Genomic DNA, 18,507 nt, shown 5'->3' with positions numbered 1-18,507 from the left:
TGAGGCGTGCTTATAATTTGATGAGGGCTGCATGTTCACTAAATACAACCTAAATCTTTGACTTGGTTATGAAGTTCCAGTTTTATCTGGCTAATTTTTCTTTACCTGAGGACGCTGTTAAAATCCATAGATATATAATTTCAGATTTGACCATGTGGAAGAAATCCCACATTTATCACAGAATGCTTTATCCAAATTTGGTACACATGCTATCAATTTACAAAAACACAACCTAGTTGAAAATGCCTCATACCATTCTGCTTTTAACACCTACTTCTTACCCCTTCATTGTGCTGTACCGGTTCATTAATGGTTCATTAATGCTCAATTTCCACCAAAAAATGGTGAAAATGCCATTTTTACCATCACTGACACTGAATGAAATCAAATTCCTTAATCCTGAAAATTTCAAGACTGGCTACAGCCCCATTAAAACCTCAGCTAGCATTCATGTAAAAGTATGAAAACTTCAAACCAGCATCACTTTAACCCCATCTTATGGTATAACCTGCTTTATATGCACATTCACTCTGTCCCTTCGTCCACTCACCCTATTCAAAGTCTTCAGTGGCATCTGATTGCTATGTCTCAACTTTTCAACATAACACCGAGCTAAACCCAGACAACATAATCCACCACTTATCCCACTGAAGGTAACCTCAGACAGATCATATATTTTCCACGTTCTTGAACTTATCAAGCACTGAGTCACAAGGCCAGCTGACTTTGGAGGGTATGAGGAGACTAAGGTAAGCATTTCTCTGTGCTCTCAATATTCTCCAATGGGGGAGAGAAGACAAAAAAACCTTAGGTTAACGTTATTAAATCCTTTCATGTATATCTGAAAACCAGAATGTATTATTTTGTTTTACCTGAAGCAAGGGGAAACAGAGGATGGACTCTCTGTGAAGTTTTGGTTAAAAATGAGTCCTTCATCATTTTAAGTTAAGGCATCATTTGGATCCCGAGGCCTTAACTTAAAAATAACGTACGACTTCCTCAAGTCTCTTTTCGTTGTTTGAGTTTAAGTTTTTGTTCTTTTTATTTTAATTTAAACTATCATTTCTTAGCAACAACATTACTTCAAAACATCATGTAAAATGTTACAAACTCGTGGCTTTCAATGTACAAAAAGAAGAGTTTTCTAATTTTATGTCAATCTTGACACAACTGCTAACAATGAGAAGAAAGAAAGGCAGGAACAAAGAGTTTTCTTGGTTATAATAATTATAATGAAAACGTTGACTGTACTAATTTTAAAATACATTGGAAACTGAAATAAACTTTCAGCTGCAAAAAATAAAAAAAATATGTTGCCTGGTAACAGGACATAAGTTAATCCACAGTCAATGTATTTAACCCAGGAAGTGGATTTTAAAAAAAAAACTAAAATAAAATAACAACAAATGCAATAAAAATAATAACATTAATAAAAGAACATGTGGAAAATAAATCCATCAAAGTCCTCAAACATCCCAAATTTCTGGACACATTTTGTACTTTTAAACTCTAGAAAAGCACAGCAGCCACTGCTGCTTCATAAGAAAGCTGAAAGCTGAACAAAAGCGAGTACATATACAGAAGTGAGAAGTAATATAAAAAGTAAACATCATGACTTTCACACAAACAAAAATGATAACAAAACAAACAAAAAACATACCATTTCATCACGCAGTAACAGGACACGGGATGCTAGACTGCATTTAGGTTTTATTGTCCTTTTCTGATAAGGAATATCTGGGTGACAGATCTGGATGGATGGGTTATATAACTGTTATGGATCAGACAGATGCTCACTGTCTGATGAAAACCACATATCTCCAATATATAGAATATATCTTTTATGAACCAAGAGAAGAAGAAAAAATCCCAGATTTCGGAGATACATCTGATTCATTAGACGGCGACCTCTTTTTAAAAAAATCGTTCATACAGGCGACATTTGGTTTGAAAATCTGAAAAGTCCTATGAGGACACAGATCCTTTGTGTGCTCCTGCTGGGGTCCGCAGCAGGAGCACTATGATGACATGGTTTTGAATCACCCTGTTATTCCAAATCGACGCACTGTAACGATTGCTCTGATGATAGACGGGCCACGTGGGGAACAACAACGAGCGTAGGCAGGCCTGTGTTTGGTTTCATGCATCTAAAGAAAGGCCAAGACTGATTGTATCCCAATCAATGAAACCCTTGGAAGACAAAAGACACACGGACTGACCAACCCTCTCCAGAAAAACACAATTTTCCCAGTTGCTTCCAGAGCCACTGATACTGTAGCATATTTGTTGTTGTCTTACCTTCAGATTGTTGCTACATTACCTGTTATTTCACCGTCACAGGTATCTTATGATAGTGATGTTTTCATAGATAATTACCATTACAGTACAGCAAATGCTGTTAAACCCTAGAGCCTGGCAAAATTATCTTAAAAAAAAAAAAAAGTAAATGCAAGTAAAGTTTCCCTCTTCTTTTATTCCCCCCCCCCCCCCCCTCCCCTCCGCCCCCCCCCCCCCCCCTCCCCTTTCCAGCAAAGTGAACTTTGGTCTCAGAAAACAGCAGGCTTTAGGACGTGAGCTAGGTATAATAGGGGTAAACAAGGGCATGCTAACAAATATTAAGTGTTACACAACACTGAACAATGCAGAAACCTTTTTTTAAAATTATTTAAATTTTTTCCAACACCTTTGATGCTGGTAAGCTGTGACCTCAGGCCACAACAAACTCTCTTTAACTGCTTCTTTCAGCTTCTGCCCTCCCTCCCCCGTAATGACATTAAAGCCCTCTGACAACCACTCTTGCTCTATTTTAACAGTAATAGTAATAGAAAATACATTTTGGTATGCAAAACTAGCCCTATCCATCGATTTTCTTTCAGACCTGGACAAAAAATATTAAAGCTTTTAAATCTGAATGACATCCGTGAAAGCCGTGTCACATCTACAATATCCTGTAACATTAACTGCTCGTGTTCAACATTTAAATATTCATATAACTACTTTTTGCCCAGGTCCTTTGTGTCCTCGGCCCTTTTTTCGAGGGTTTTTATTCACTTTCAATTCAATCAATTTTCATCTACATTCAAATATTGAAAACAACAAAACGAGTCGCATGTAGAAATGATCACGCGAAACCTTCATCGTTAGAAACAACTGATCTACAACTGCAGTTTCATTCAACTCTTTTTCAGTTGATTGCATTGAAAGTGAATGGACAGCCGGCACGGGTTCTCTACTCTTCCTCCTTGCATAACTTCCTCCTCCTCCTCAGCGCATCTTGTGTTCCATGTCAGCGTTGGCCATGTTTGAGCCAGGGCTGGGGTCCTGCTGTCGTCTGGACTGGTGAGAGAGAGGGATAAAAGGATGGAAGAGGGGGAAAGAGAAGAGCATGTTAAGACGACAGGAGGAAAGAGATGGCAAGGAAGGGATGAGAGAGAAAAAAGACAATAAATTGAGTACAGATTTTCACATGTTAACAAATGTAAGGATTTCTCCAGTCTGGGGCGAACTTCAAAATAATGCCAATGCCCACAGACTCCCAAATTAAAACAGAAGTAAACATATTTACAGCCTTTCACTACGACCACTGTGAGAGCAAAGTTTTCTTTATAAATCTTCTTTAACACTTAATTAAGGCTTAACGTTAGGAGTTCACCTTCATCGCTGCTAATTCCAGTCACAGAGACGTCTCAGTAAACATTTGTGTTGTTGGTGATTTATGCAATCATCTAATGCAGTGACATGCCAGAGGCTCCAATTAACTTATAATAGTGTTTTATGTAGCACTAATTACAAGGCATGTGTCTGCATACTGGACCCATACAGTCTATGATTGCAGCTCGCTAACATTATCTGATAACTCAGCCGCTCTCATCCAAATATGGCCACCTCTGACCCGCCCCCAGCACCATGGCAACAGCAAACATGCCAAGCTTCACTTGAGGTAAGAATCTTTACACAGAGTCTGATTTTCATGTTGAAAAGACTCTACACACACACAGAATTACAAAAGAAAGTTGCAATACCCCAAACTGCCATTAGAGGTACTCAGAGAGCTTCATTACAGCACGACTGTGCTGCTGTTTATACACTTTACCGATGTTGATATTTTAGTTGAGGTAACTGGCAGACAGGCAGGAGAGGCAGAGAGATAAACTGGCTGACGCAGACAAACACACTAACAAAGCAGATTATTGGGTCGAGAGACGAGGCCTTTAAAAATATGTGGGTTTAGTGTCCGCGTGTTTGTTGCGCCGTAGCATGGTCTCTTGGTGTAAAAACCAAAAAACCTGTGGTTGTAGGTTTACATTTAAGTGATAGCTGGGGGAGTTTAGCAGGGGTCAACTGAGAGCAAGAAGGGGGAGAGGTGAAGCAGAGAGCAGAGCAGACAGAAATGCAGACAGAGATAGTAAAGGGTTGCTTAGTTCAAGAGGAATGTAGTTTGTGTCATCTCAGTGACTCACGATAATAGCAGCATACACGCAGTCACACACACACACACACACACACACACACACACACACACACACACACACACACACACACACACACTATGTCATGCTACCATTTTAACTCCTCTTAGCCAGACTGACTCCAGGCCCTGTCAGTCTCCTCTGGAAAGCTTTCTGTTGTTCTATCAACGCTGCAACCATCAAATATTAATGCGTGGCTCATTTAGACTGACTTGCATCAAAGCTGAGTTAATTGATCACACAGCACCATCTGTGCCATGTGCGTATGTACTCCCCAGAAAATGTCATATTGGATTATTCTGTCGCTTTTTTCAGAGCCAATCGGAGAAACCCAAAGAAAACTGGGATACTGAGGCAAAAGGTTTGGGTTGAACTCGATAGCTATTACAGATAAACCATCGTGACTATGACAGTCTCGTGTTTTAGATGCAAGATGATGTAAAACATTAAGAATAATAAGCACCTTTAACAACGGAGCACATAATGTAAGTATTTGTGTTTTGCGTGCGTTTACTTGGCCAGCTGTTTACTTACAGAGTTGTGATGCAACTTGCTTCCAGTACCTGCTTGTTGGTAGTTAAAAACCAGTTACAATCATAGTTACTGCTATGAAGCAAAGGTCATTTTCAGAAATGCTCTCACTGAATCTGCTCTGAGAAGAGCACCGGGTACGACGTGATGCTTGTTTACGTGTGTGTGTGTGATAAGGAAGAAGACTGCTAATTGTACTTTTGAAATGTGTTGTTTTGGTGCTCACATTATTTGGCTGAGGACATGTTGCTGCTCTGTGTTCTCAGTGGTCAAATTGAAAAATGAAAAACAAACAAACTGTTCCCTCTAACATTAACAGCACGTAGCAGTTAATTATGTGACTAAACACACCTTCGTTTATCCAAAATCTCAGGAAACAAGCAAGATTTTAATCAGACAGCGAGAGCTTGAGCGAGTGTTTGTCTCTGCAGAAGGGAGTGGTCCTCAGTAATCATAAGGCCAGAAGAGCTCTCTGTATTGATCCACGTAAAGATGCGAGCCTTCTGTACCACTATAGGCTGCTTAACCACAACTCAATAGTGTGTCAAGTGTGCACACGTGCGTGTTTGTGTGTCTTGATAAACTTGGAGCAAATGTGCTGTATCTGCGAGTTTGTGCACGTGTGCCTGTACAGTATTTGTGTGTGTGTGTAAGTCAAAGCAGGGGGTCTGATGGCAATCAATACTAATGATATATTAATGCTTTTAGTGGCAGCTCATCATTCACCACCAAATCTCTCTGCTCTTGGAGTGCACGTGTGACTGTGTGTGAATGCACTTGTCTAGCTATCCTAGTGGGGACCCGATTGAGTTTTAAACCGCTGACGTGAGGACATCGTAGCGAAGGGGACCCTCGGCCAGTCGTCACATTTTCACACGTCGGGTGTAGGTTTGCCTTAAAGTGAGAATAGAGGTTAGGCTTTCACTGAGGCCGGTGCAACAGATGTGCTCATGAGCAAATCGCATGTTTAGGTTTTGCTATCACTCACCCGGTACGTAAGGCTAAACAGGCCGACTGCATAAAGAGGCTTTTGGTTGGCTCGATTCACTCTGCTTTTGAAACTAAATTCTACTTGTTTGAACTGATCTGAAACAACAGCAGAATAACTGTCCCTCTTATCAGTAAACACAATCACAAACACACAACCACCTGGACTGACAGCATCAGCTAAGCGTGGGGTTTTTGGCAGCGTGTTTATATTTTGGAAAATCACATTTGTGCACGGAAGAAAACCGGATGTTTGTCAGTTCTGTGGCGCTCCTGCTCTTGTCCCATTAGTCTGCTGTACATTAGCTCATTTTATCACATAATGTAACCGGACTGGGAGATGGATCAGCGTGCGTCAGGATTTCACAGGATCCCGATTCCCACTGTTCAATTAGAGTGTCCAGTACATCCAAAGTGTCAGAGCTCCGATCGATTCACTCAAACAGAAGTCAGCACTGAGTGTTTGGACGGCGCATGTGTAAAATAATATTATTTGTGCAGGAGCAGCAAAGGGCGAGCACTCACAGGGATAGCTAAACACACCACGTGTGTGTATGCATGCAGTATTAAAAATGCATCTATTGCTTATACATCCATCATTGTGACAGGCACCCTTTGACCTTGAGTAACTGGAATATCGCTGCGTTTGGATGAAAAATGTTGTGTCTGCCAAAATGACTGGTCTTTTATATTCAATCAGCATTCACAGGAGAAAAAAGACGTCAACGTTTTGCTGCTGATCTATTTGAAAACTTCTCAACCCAAAGTTGGAGCAACATAATTTTCTTAACCTACTAATCGGCCTAATCTTCTTATCGTCATGTGTGTTTTCCAGTACAGGTGAAACAATCAAATTTCCCTCCCCTTTCTATTTTGAAAAAGAGGAAAGAAACGAGAATTTTGCCTCAGCTCATTTTTTTCTTTCTCTTCTGTCGGAGAGAAGAAGAAATTAACTTTGCCTTTGAAGCTCAGACAGGACACAGAGATAACTCGATCACCAGCTAGCGAGACACAGAGAGTTACAGAGAAAGAGAGACAGATGGAGAGGTGGAGTTCAGACCACAGAAATGCAGAGGCTGAATCTGTGCAGCTATTCAGCAACACTCGTCAGGCACACCCAGAGAAAACAACAAAAAGCTCATAGCGCGATCCGCTGTGGCTGCTGTTTCTAGCAACTCTACAAACTCTGATTCTTTTGGTATGAAACAAGAATTGAAATGTAAAATCATCTGTGGGGCCGTTGCTTTTAGACAGCCATGACTCTTCCTCAGGGTCAGTGCACATTTTTTCTTTGATATAAAATCACGTGAGCTATTATCATTTTATTATTGATTTATATTATTTTGATCTCCATATGTATGAAGCTAAGCTTTATATGTTATGATTCATATATACTGATAAGGATAGCAACAATGTGCTCATGTGCTCCATCTCAAACATGCGTTTTAGTAACACGACCTTCACGTGCGGTTACTTTACTGCACAGTGGAACAGTTTCCATCCTCTGATTGCCGATGTGTCCAAAATCATTTTAAATATGGAAACAACACGTTTATACATTGTGTTAAAGAAGCTAGTGATGGTGTTTCTACTGATTTAGTGAGAGACACAAGGTTTCCTTTTTCTGCCGCAGCCTCGGGGAAGCCACATGAGCTCAGTCACATAAAAGGCAACCTGGATCAAATCTTTCTTTCTGTTTCACACGATGACATTCAGCCTCTCTTTTCTTTCATTTCTGCAGGACCATGTGCCACAAAGCTGTGCCTGAGTCGGCTGTGTGTCTCCTTTTGCAAACTAGCTATGAAACATCACATTGTGCTCACCGAGTCTCTCACACCATTCAAGCATTAAACAAACACAGTAAAATTATAGGAATAAAATTCATTGCAGAGCATGCACAGTCATGAACACACACACACACACACACACACACACACACACACACACACACACACACACACACACACACACACACACACACGGTGTGGAAATAAAAACATAGAAAATGCTGCAGGTGCTGAGAGACACACACAGACATTAATGGACAAAAACAAGAATGCAGATACACAAATGAAACTCTGGACACACACACACACACGAGGTGGTTTAGTGCATGACAGTGTGATAGATGGTGAGAAATGAAGGACACAGACCCTGTTCTTTTCTGCTGGCTGTCTGTGTGTCATCAGTCCCAGATTTTAGAAACCACAGGGTCCTAAAAAATAAACAATTTGGGGTTCATTCGGAGGGCGTCAGCTTAGGAAGGATGCCACTGATCTCCCCAAAGCCTTGCTGGGAAAGTGAGTTTGTCTCAAGCAATGAAATGCATTTGGGACACTTTCAAATTTCAAACCTACAGAATCTCAGTTTAGAAATCAGTTTATAGCATCTACGTGCAGTTCAAAGGTCACATTTGAACTACTAAAATGAACACATCACCTTGTTTTGCCAAGTTTGCATCAATTAAACTTCTCAAAGGAATGCACAGAATGAGCAAACTACTTTCCCTTCTGAGGCTTTTGGGAAACCTGACAAAACTGTAGTCATTCAATAGTTCATGAATATCAAGTCAGATCAATTATCAGATTAGAATTACCGCCAAACTGATCATGCACTAAACCTACGGTTCAAACTACAGAAATAATCTTTAAAGAAAAAGAATAATAATTAAAAACAAACTACAGAACACAAGCACACATCACACAACCCCAAGCACTAAGCAAGGAAAGCGATACTACAAATTTGATGCTGCAGATATATATTACACTCTTGATACATTTCTACTTTTAATTCACTTTGATACTTTTCTACTTTCAGCGTCTGAAAGCATCTGTGAGAAAATTCAGCAGAGGATCAAAATCATTTTCAGTGAGCCAATTTATTTTCAGAGTTGCAAACAAGAAACTGCACTACAAGCAAGCTGTGTTGGTGATGCTGTTTGCTCTGTCCAGTCCTGCAAAGCCAGTCTGTGACATAAATATGTTAGAGGGCAAAAAGAGCAGGAGCCTTTTTGCCATTTAATTCTCTTTTTCACACTAAAATGCACCGTAAAAAATAATTACACGTCAAGCTTTGTTGCGACCTCCAGAGCTGCAGTTTGTGTTCACTGTACTGCTTTACAGCTACTATAGCCATCACTGAGAGGCCCAGCATGAAACACTACTGCACGAGTCACGTTTCCAACCTTTACATATATGAGAGGTTTTTTTGTTTTGTTCACCACAACAGAATCATTTGGGACCGGCTTTGCAAGACTGAGAAAGATTTCAAGATAAAGTAGAAATTTGAGATAAATAGTCAACATAAATAGTCGGCGATCCCTCGTCTCTCACCTCTAGATCCTCTCTGTGCGATCGCTCTCTGTCCTCAAAGTCTCTCGTCCTGCGTCGAGCCTCTTCGAACGCGGCCTGAGCCAGAGCGTCCTCGTGCTGCGAGCACAAACGACAACAAAGAAAGATCGTAGTTGGTTTCCTGACGAGGAAAAGACATTTGAGTAAAAAGCAGAACTGGTGATACCTGTGCCCTTTCATCATCGTATTCCAGATATCCCATCCCATCCAGCCTTTGTAGGTCGATCCAGCCTTTCCAGATCACACACACACCGTTCAAGATCATAGGGGCCTTTAAATAGACCTGCAAGGACAGCGCGAGAACCACATTAATGTCCACATTTGCCATTTTAAATAGCAACCAATATGTGTTGTGACATTGGTTAAGTATTTGCGGCGCTTATGGTGTTGTTCAAACTCCTCTCATGTAATCACAGTTACATCTAAGCTGTTAAGGCAGATGGCAGTCAGTCATATTAAAAGTACATCAGTTCTTTCTGTAAGAATCACACAAAGATGTGTTATCTGCTCCTCACGACAGAAACACTGGGCGTGCACGGATTGTGCTTTGGCCCTGGGGTGGAGCAGCAGCTTCATGTGAACACGAGTTCATTCGAAATGACGGCTTTAAATCAGAATCTATCGGCTGTTAAAGCTCCGAGTTTGGGACGTGGACGCCTTCCTGCCACTGACCCCTCCTGCTCCATCGTCTGTGAAACAGAAAAACCACAAAGTACGTCAAGGCCTCTCCAGAGACTCTGAGTGTCGGACTATTAAATGACACACACACGCACACACTTGCAATTACAGATGTGTGCACGTGCGACTGGTCGAGGTCGTTGAATGTACACGAATGTTTGTGTGAGTGATGCTTTCACTCCTTTGATACAGTGTAGCTAAAATGATCAAACGTGAGTGTCGCATATCAAAAACATCTTCTTTGTGTTCGTTTTTAGAGGCATTTGAATTTCAAAGCCTCTGGAAAAGGTCTGCGGCTTCTTTAATGGTCTCATTCAGACATTAGACTGCACAGCTTTCATCCCTTTCATTATTCATTGAAAATAAATGTAATCTTGCCTCAAATGTCACGTGTTTTCAGTTAAGTCAGAAAGAGAAACGGAACAACATTAGCCGATCGATAGTAGACTGTCCACGTCACTCTTCTTTGACCTTGTTTTGTCTCTGTTTTGTCTTTCCGTCAGTGAGAGAGGTGAAATAGCTGTGATAATAAAGGGACTAGAAGCGCTCACTTATATTTCATGAGCCCTCGTCTCTCCCTTGTTTGCTGAGCAGCACAGTGCGTTGGGAGAGGATCAGGCTGTGGTCAGGGTGCGTATGCCACAGTCTGCATGTATGCACGAACTGAGTTTAGACCACGTTCGCATCTGTAGGATCACAAAACTATTTCTCTGTTTGGATTTGCTGTTCAAGTAGCTGCAAACTGAACTACTTCTCAGTATTTGGCAATACATAAAAAAATAATTAGAGTTTTTTTGGGTTCCATCAAAATACTTGAGGAATAGAAAACACACGACACCAATAGCTCAAACGCTACACTTTATTTCCTGTCTAGTCTAACTTTGTTTGACTTGCTGGGCAGGCAGCATATTCAGGGTGTAGCTGCCTGCTGTGGCCAAAGATACCTCTGCCTCAATATGCCTTAAAAACGCTTATATTTGATCACATTTCTCCCTTCCTCAAAAACATACTGGGCTCATTCTACCAGTCTTTGTGCTCCTGAGAAAGGCCCTCAGAGATCAATAAAAACCCATATCTAATAAATCAGTATCAGCTTGTTTGCAGCGCCCTGAACTGAGGCAAAACCCAGAAGAAGCAGCCAAAAACAGTCAGTTAGTTAAAACACAGTCAGACTAAACAATGAATTTCACAAGATTTAAGAAATTATTTCAGCCAAAAGAGTTCATAATGTACGATGCAGGACACTCAGCCTTCGTCCTTTTCTTTACTCTGATGTCTGTAACCCAATGAAGCAGCACCTCTGACAGATGCAGAGAGTGTATTTGTCAGGGTGGGAAGCTGTGAGGGGCTATTTTTATCAACATCAATAAGTATTTTGGTATGAATGAACAAAACTTAAACACATCCACAGACACACAGATGACTGGATTTCTCTGAGTGACACTGGGTGAGCTTTATGGTCCTGCATTTTTACTCAGGCTATTTTTGGACGCTCTCTCACAGGACCTCTTTTACGACAGCTACCCACACTGCACCGGGGTTGCAGGGGAGACCGCACCCCAAGAGACTGTGGGTTTTTGTGTTTATTCGAGTGAATGTTTTTCTGTGTGTGTGTGTGAAAGCAAGAGAGAGCAAGAGGAATGGCTTCCACATCTGTGGGGCTGCATATTGCTTTTAAAAGAAAGCTTCATTTAGCTTGACAGGGAAAACGCACGTGTGTGTCTGTGTGTGTGTGTGTCTGTGTGTGTGTGTGTGTGTCTGTGTGTGTGTGTGTGTGTGTCTGTGTGTGTGTGTGTGTGTCTGTGTGTGTGTGTGTGTGTGTGTGTGTGTGTGTGTGTGTGTGTCTGTCTGTCTGTCTGTCTGTCTGTCTGTGTGTGTGTGTGTGTGTGTGTGTGTGTGTGTGTGTGTGTGTGTGTGTGTGTGTCTGTGTGTGTGTCTGTGTGTGTGTGTGTGTGTGTGTGTGTGTGTGTGTGTGTGTGTGTGTGTGTGTGTGTCTGTCTGTGTGTGTGTGTGTGTGTCTGTGTGTGTGTGTGTGTGTGTGTGTGTGTCTGTGTGTGTCTGTGTGTGTGTCTGTGTGTGTGTGTGTCTGTGTGTGTGTGTGTGTGTGTGTGTGTGAGGGGAAAATATGTAGAAACGGCCCGACCACAGACTTCCTTTTGAGAGAGAACCATGTCAACCCCCACATCCATTTACTGAGACACACACGTGAAGACAGGAGAACTCACACACTGCAGTGAATATGAAAAACAAGCAGAGTGAAATCCAGTGGAAATGCGAACCACTCAGTGAAGCGTTGCCTTATTCTTGGTCTCAGAGACTATGTATGTACTGATTTAACTGGTAAGAGTTACACATACTTTATAAAGTGCGACCATCCACTGTGAGTCTTCCTCACAACAACATTTGAAGCAAACTTCACGTTTTCACTTGTAAGAACAAACAGACTCTAAAACCACATGTGCCTATGTGCTTCGTCATCACACGTGAAGTTTACTGAGCTTAAATATATTTCACATGGTTTCCCATAACCGTGCATTTACCAGGGCGCCGCTGCTGTTTCTGTGTTAAAGGGCTGAGCGTGCATACAGACTTCTATTAAGTGATGTTAAGCATGAAAAACAGTTTCCTTGGCTCGATTTTGTTCTTTTACTTGGAGTTTGGGCATTTTGTGAGAGAAATCATTCACTATTTTGAGTCCATGGCCTTTCAAATCGTACTATCTCTTTGATAGGATCATCTCTGTGAGCTGTAATGCAAAGGCAAATCTGTGCTGTGATGCCTGTAAAAGCTGTAGTTGTAAAATGATTCATCATTTTCATTATTCGAATGTTAGATTTTATACCAGCGAGTCTCCAGTGGAGCCTGTGACAATCTGAGATGTGTTGGATTTATTTCCATTGAGGTCAAAATGCTTCTTTTGTCTTTTTCTCCGATCAGATCGATTTCTCTTTGGACTCTAACATTAAATCCTCAACACAGGAATCTCGCAGCATTGCACTGAATATATATATATTTATTTCTTAAGTGAATATTTTGTCTTCTTTCCGTTTTTGTAAATTGCTTTTAACGTTTGGTTGAATAGGTGCAGTGTCGTGTGGTTCTTGCTAAGTAATTACGACTTATTTTAAACCAGTGTGTGAGTGCACGTGTGTGCGTTGGTCTTTGGTGGGGTTCTCCTGATGATATTATAGAGTCACAATCAGCATCTTTTTTGTACTGCTTCTTATCCATCCATAGAAATGCAGACGTATGAGTGAGGCTAACATTGTCACACTCATGCGTTGACATCATGCTCACTCTCGTCTGTCTCTTGGTACTTCACACAGCTTAGATTGATGATGGACACGAAGAGGTCACTTAGGCTGCGTTCACTCTGCAGGTCTTAATGCTCAATTCCGATTTTTTGATCAAATCCGATTTTTTTGTGTGCTTGTTCACACTACAACTAAAATGCGACAGCAAACGCGCTCTGTTTAGACCCAGAGCACACAGCATTGCTTGACTGATGGCCCTTTAATATAAAGACTTCGGACTTTACGTTTCCCAATTTTTTGCTTTAAATTATTTTGTTATTTACATAATAATGTAAATGACAGTTTACATAATAATTTACATAATAATATTTACATAATAATGTAAATAACCTAATAATGATCCTGATTGCTGTTTAAGAGAGGAGCGCTGCTTCTAGCTGCAGATTTCTGTCAGACTCTGCAGATTATACACAACAAATAAAATGTTCACGTTGTCTTCCCAACAGTTTCACTGGATGGCCAGGAAGCGTTCGCGATGTCTTCTCCGGCGCTGATAATTGGCGTCTGTCTTGTGTCAGTGACGTAAAAGACGGATTTAATGCGACATGACCATCAAACAGCAGTCGCTTTCTGAAACATCAGATATGTATCGGATTCAGGACCACATACCAAAGTGACCCAGATCGGCTTTGAAAATATCGGATTTGTGCCGTTCACACTGTCACACCATGATCGGATAGATGGTCGCAGAGGGTCAGAAAAGTCGGATTTCATGCGCTTTCGCCTGCAGTGTGAACGTAGCCTCAGTGATTGGATGGCTGGTGAAATATCCTGACTGACCTGTTGTGACCTTCACAGGTGTGTTTGTGGATCATCTCTGCTCACTGTGACATGTTACTCTGACTGGTTTAAACTAATTCTCCTCATGTGTTATTGACCGCTGATGAGGATTGTACGTGACAGGAACAACCAGTTCGTTTGTGAATGAGTGTGAATTATATTTCTTCTGTGAATATTTGCATTTGTGTAAAGAATAGAAATCTAATTATCGTATTTTCTTCCACTTTGTCAGAAAAAACTGAGCCAAGCAAAGACGTATCACATGCTAACACATCCACCGAGCCGCCGGTTATTGTAAGTGCTTTTGAGATTGTGTGTGTGTGTGTGTGTGTAACAAAGAGAAAGGCAGAGTATATGTTGGCAGACATTGCGTGACGCAGATGGAGGGAGATGTGTTGGCATACTGCCCTTCATTCAGCCTGATGCCAACCATCTAGTCAGCACAACAACCCACTACAGCGCGCACACACACACAGACCAGTGCCCACAAAGTGTGTGTGATCACAATGGGTATCTGTGTTTCAGCCCTTTGAGTTGTGGCAGTGCGTCTCTCCTACACATGTCAATGCACACGCAAACACATTCGAGTAACACAAAAACGTGCCTTCTTTAATTCCTCCGCCACAATTCAGCGCATAACTTTTTTGCTTTCAGGTGTGTGTGTGTGTGTGTGTGTGTGTGTGTGTGTGTGTGTGTGTGTGTCTGTGTGTGTGTGTGTGTGTGTGTGTGTGTGTGTGATTTAGATTAAAGACAATCTGTAGTGACTATGTGGAAATCTGTGTGTGTGTTATTCACACAATAAACACGTGCCCTTGTGTGCGTCTGAGTCAGCAGCCAGATGCTTTCTTTTCTGCCTGCTTTCCCCGTTCGCTCCTTTTATCTCATCACCCATGTGATCGCCTCGTATGATACAGGACCGCGGACTGCTCTGAAGAATGGAGGGATTTTGTAAAACAGTCTCAGGACAGCTGCGAGGATAATAAAGTGCACATCACATGAATCATTCCTGATTCATCCACAGCACACACGACGGCCTTTTCACAGCCAGCAGACCTCGTTTTCTCATCTCTGGAAGTTAAAGCAGAGAAGCTGAGGGAGACGTTTGGAAAGAGTTTAGGATAGAATAGAATAGAATTCAACTTTATTGTCATTGCACATGCACAGGTACAGGGCAACGAAATGCAGTTTGCATCCATCCAGAAGTGCTTTAGTGATATAGCTATAGATTTAGGATTTTAGTCTAAAGATCGATGGATCGAAGCTCAATAGTTATCAACAGTGTTGGTCAAGTTACTTGAAAAAAGTAATCAGTAACTAATTACTGATTACCTCCCCCAAAAAGTAATCCCGTTACTTTACTGATTACTTATTTTCAAAAGTAATTAGTTACTTAGTTACTTAGTTACTTTTTAAAAACACGATTTACACCCTGAAGAGGTGATAAAGCGATAGATCTTTCAGCCCAATTCTACTTTTTCTGCATAATCCATCATACAAAATGTAATCAAATGGAAAAGTCTCTTTTTTTAACTTGTTTTATTAGTTTTAATCTTTTAACTTTATGCATCAAACAAAAATTTAATTATATGCAACATTCTCTGACTGGAAGAAATTAGTTTAACATTTAAACCTTTTTTCTGCACATTCCAGCTCATAAAATAAAATATTTTTGTGTGTTTACACTCAGTCTTTCAAATAGATGCAAGTAAAACACAGCAGAAAATAAATAAAGTCAAAGACTCAGCGGTCCTGTTGCTCTATTTTCACCTGTAAAGCAGGAGTGGGGCAGGCGGAGGGTTACCCTGGTGCAGGTGTGCCGCGGTCAGTGGAAGAATCCGTGAGTTTCTCTGTGAGTTTCCCATTACGTCGTAGCTACTCGGTGCTTGTTGGAAGTTTAGGGGTTTTTTTCGCTGTAAAAAGAAGTTTTCTTCCCACGCACAGCGGACACTAATGTTTTTGTCACTTTTTATGGAATCAAACTCAAAGTAAGGTCAGTACTTCCACGCTTTAAACGCTGCACGCTCATACTCTCTCTGCACTCCATATATGATCCATTGTTGATCTGCACACAGCTGTTGTCACGAACGTCGCACTCGCTTACGTCACTGTCATGAGACATTCTCGCAAAAAATCACGGTTTTAGTAACGCAGTAACGCAGCGTTCCTACGGGAAAGTAACTGTAATCTAATTACCGTTTTTGCAATAGTAATCCCTTACTTTACTCGTTACTTGAAAAAAGTAATGGGATTACAGTAACGCTACTGCCCATCTCTGGTTATCAACATGAACACGCTGTGATATCGCTGATGTAGGTCGTTTTGAAACCATAGTGATCAGTCAATGAAACCAGACAGAAATGGTTAATCCACTGAAATATACTCAGAATCATTATGCTAATAATGATGCAAAGGAAAATACCATAAAGCGCTAAAACAGCTGTGCTCACCTTCATGGTTACAGTCACACAGACTGATCCTGCAGCCATGTTATGCATGCAATAACATTAAAATCGATTCTAACTACAAAACGATTTAAAACCAATTTCCCGTCTCCAGAGGTGTAAAACTCAAGCATGAATCCTTGGATTCATGCTTGAGTCAGTCCCTAAAGACCTCCAACTTTAACAAAGAAATCGACAAACTTACAGCCTGGTACAAAAAGCCAGCTTGCAGCTCCATGACAACTCTGTGGGGTTTACTTTAAAGCAGGGGTGGGGAACTCCAGGCCTCGTCCTGCAGGTTTCAGATCGCACCCTGGGTCAACACACCTGAATCACATGATTAGTTCATTACCAGGCCTCTGGAGAACTTCAGGACATGTTGAGGAGGTCATTTACCCATTTTATCAGGACACATCTAAAACCTGCAGGACACCGGCCGTCGAGGCCTGGAGTTCCCCACCCCTGCTTTAAAGGCTTCGAAGGCTTAAAAGTATGTGTGATTAAGAGCTTGACCACTTCGAATGAGGCTGGTGCTTACGCAGTTGGTTGTGACCTCTAGCTGTGTTCTTGGTTTCAGCTAAGCGTCTTGTGTTTTTTAAGACCTCTTTTAATGTAATAATATAACACATAATACAGCTGCTGTGTGGTTAACTGTTAACAACCTGTGTAAAAACTGAGTGCTGCAGTTTTTCTCTGCGAATGAACCTTTAATAGCAATAACTGGAAACTGTGTGATGTGCTCACATGTACTTTCTGAGCTAGCTAGAGCTAGCTTAGCACAGTCCACCCTCATGTCCAAATATGGTCACTTTTGGCTCAAACATGGAGGAAAATGTAAAGCAAATGAATGACTAACTCAGTGCTTATGAAAAGGCTCAAACTCAGAGCTGACAGTAATGATGTTACATATAAAGTACAGGTTGACTGTCATGCCTTTAACTGTTAAACTGCGATAAGTGTTTTCACCTCAAAGATTAAAGTCATAGACCTGTGTGTGTGTGTGTGCGTGTGTGTGTGTGTGTGTGTGTGTGTGTGTGTGTGTGTGTGTGTGTGTGTGTGTGTGTGTGTGTGTGCCAGGTGTGACAGCAGCAGGTGTAGATAAAGCACGTTACTGGCCTTCTGTTTCTAATCCCCTGCTGAATACAGCCTGCTCTGTCTGTCCTACACACACACACACACACACACACACACACACACACACACACACACACACACACACACACACACACACACACACACCTGCTAAAGCAACAGAAGTATAATAGCAGGGTACTCTTCTACTGTATGACCACTCTCTCTTCTTCTGCCTTTCCACCCTGTAATTATAAAGACTGCAAAACAACACGCGACACACTCACACACACACACACACACTCACACACACACACACAAACTCACACACACTCACACGCGCGCCACATGACAAACAGTAACTGCCAGGTCATCTTGGATGATGTCAAATAGGACTTTGAGCTTCCATCTAAATGATCTGAGACAGATGTGAGAGGAAGGTGAAGACAAACAAACACGAACCCACGAAGAAGAAACTTTTCTCTATGTGCAAACTGATTCACAGGCCTCACTTTTCAGTTTTCACAGAGCGAAAATGTTGAAACTTTTTTCAGGTCATATCTTTGTATTGCAAAACAATTGTTCCTGGCAGTTGGTGCCTCTATTGTGAGTGACTTGGCCCTGCCCCAGTCTGAATCTCTAACTGCCCGGAGACACATAATGTGCATCATTGCTATGCAAAGTCCTTTCTGTGTGCACCAGAGGGCCAGAAACTGTGGCATGTTCCTATGGCTTTCATGGAAATATCATGCAAATCCTTCCACATGCTGGAGATGCACTTACAAACAAGAGAGAGCACGAGCTCGTACTAAATATTTTTCCAAAGACTCACACGTGCTGACACGCACCAGCACATTTTGCATTGCCAAATATTCTGCAGACACAG

The 18,507-nt window shown here is 41.4% G+C and overlaps 1 protein-coding gene across 4 annotated transcripts in view; it reads right to left on the bottom strand.

Annotated features, from left to right (window-relative positions):
- Nucleotides 1-2,518: 2,518 nt before the first annotated feature.
- cbfb (core-binding factor subunit beta) overlaps nucleotides 2,519-18,507 on the bottom strand; it is a 28,416-nt gene continuing 12,427 nt past the window's right edge. The window contains exons 4-7 of one of the 4 annotated variants that reach the window (XM_080875487.1): nucleotides 9,504-9,620; nucleotides 9,320-9,415; nucleotides 8,141-8,202; nucleotides 3,194-3,331 (exon numbers count right to left, since the gene is read on the bottom strand). In XM_080875487.1, coding sequence (XP_080731613.1) covers nucleotides 8,173-8,202; nucleotides 9,320-9,415; nucleotides 9,504-9,620 — 243 coding nt within the window. In that variant the 3' untranslated portion in view covers nucleotides 3,194-3,331; nucleotides 8,141-8,172. Of the gene's footprint in view, nucleotides 3,337-8,140; nucleotides 8,203-9,319; nucleotides 9,416-9,503; nucleotides 9,621-18,507 lie in introns of all 4 variants that reach the window. The other 3 variants (XM_080875486.1, XM_080875484.1, XM_080875485.1) reach the window with 3 other exon arrangements.

The sequence above is a fragment of the Rhamphochromis sp. 'chilingali' genome (assembly GCF_963969265.1).
Source record: "Rhamphochromis sp. 'chilingali' genome assembly, chromosome: 2".
NCBI classification, from domain to species: Eukaryota; Metazoa; Chordata; class Actinopteri; order Cichliformes; family Cichlidae; genus Rhamphochromis; species Rhamphochromis sp. 'chilingali'.
The sequence above is the reverse complement of the archived record's forward strand: the minus strand, read 5'-3'. Positions and strand labels throughout refer to the sequence as shown.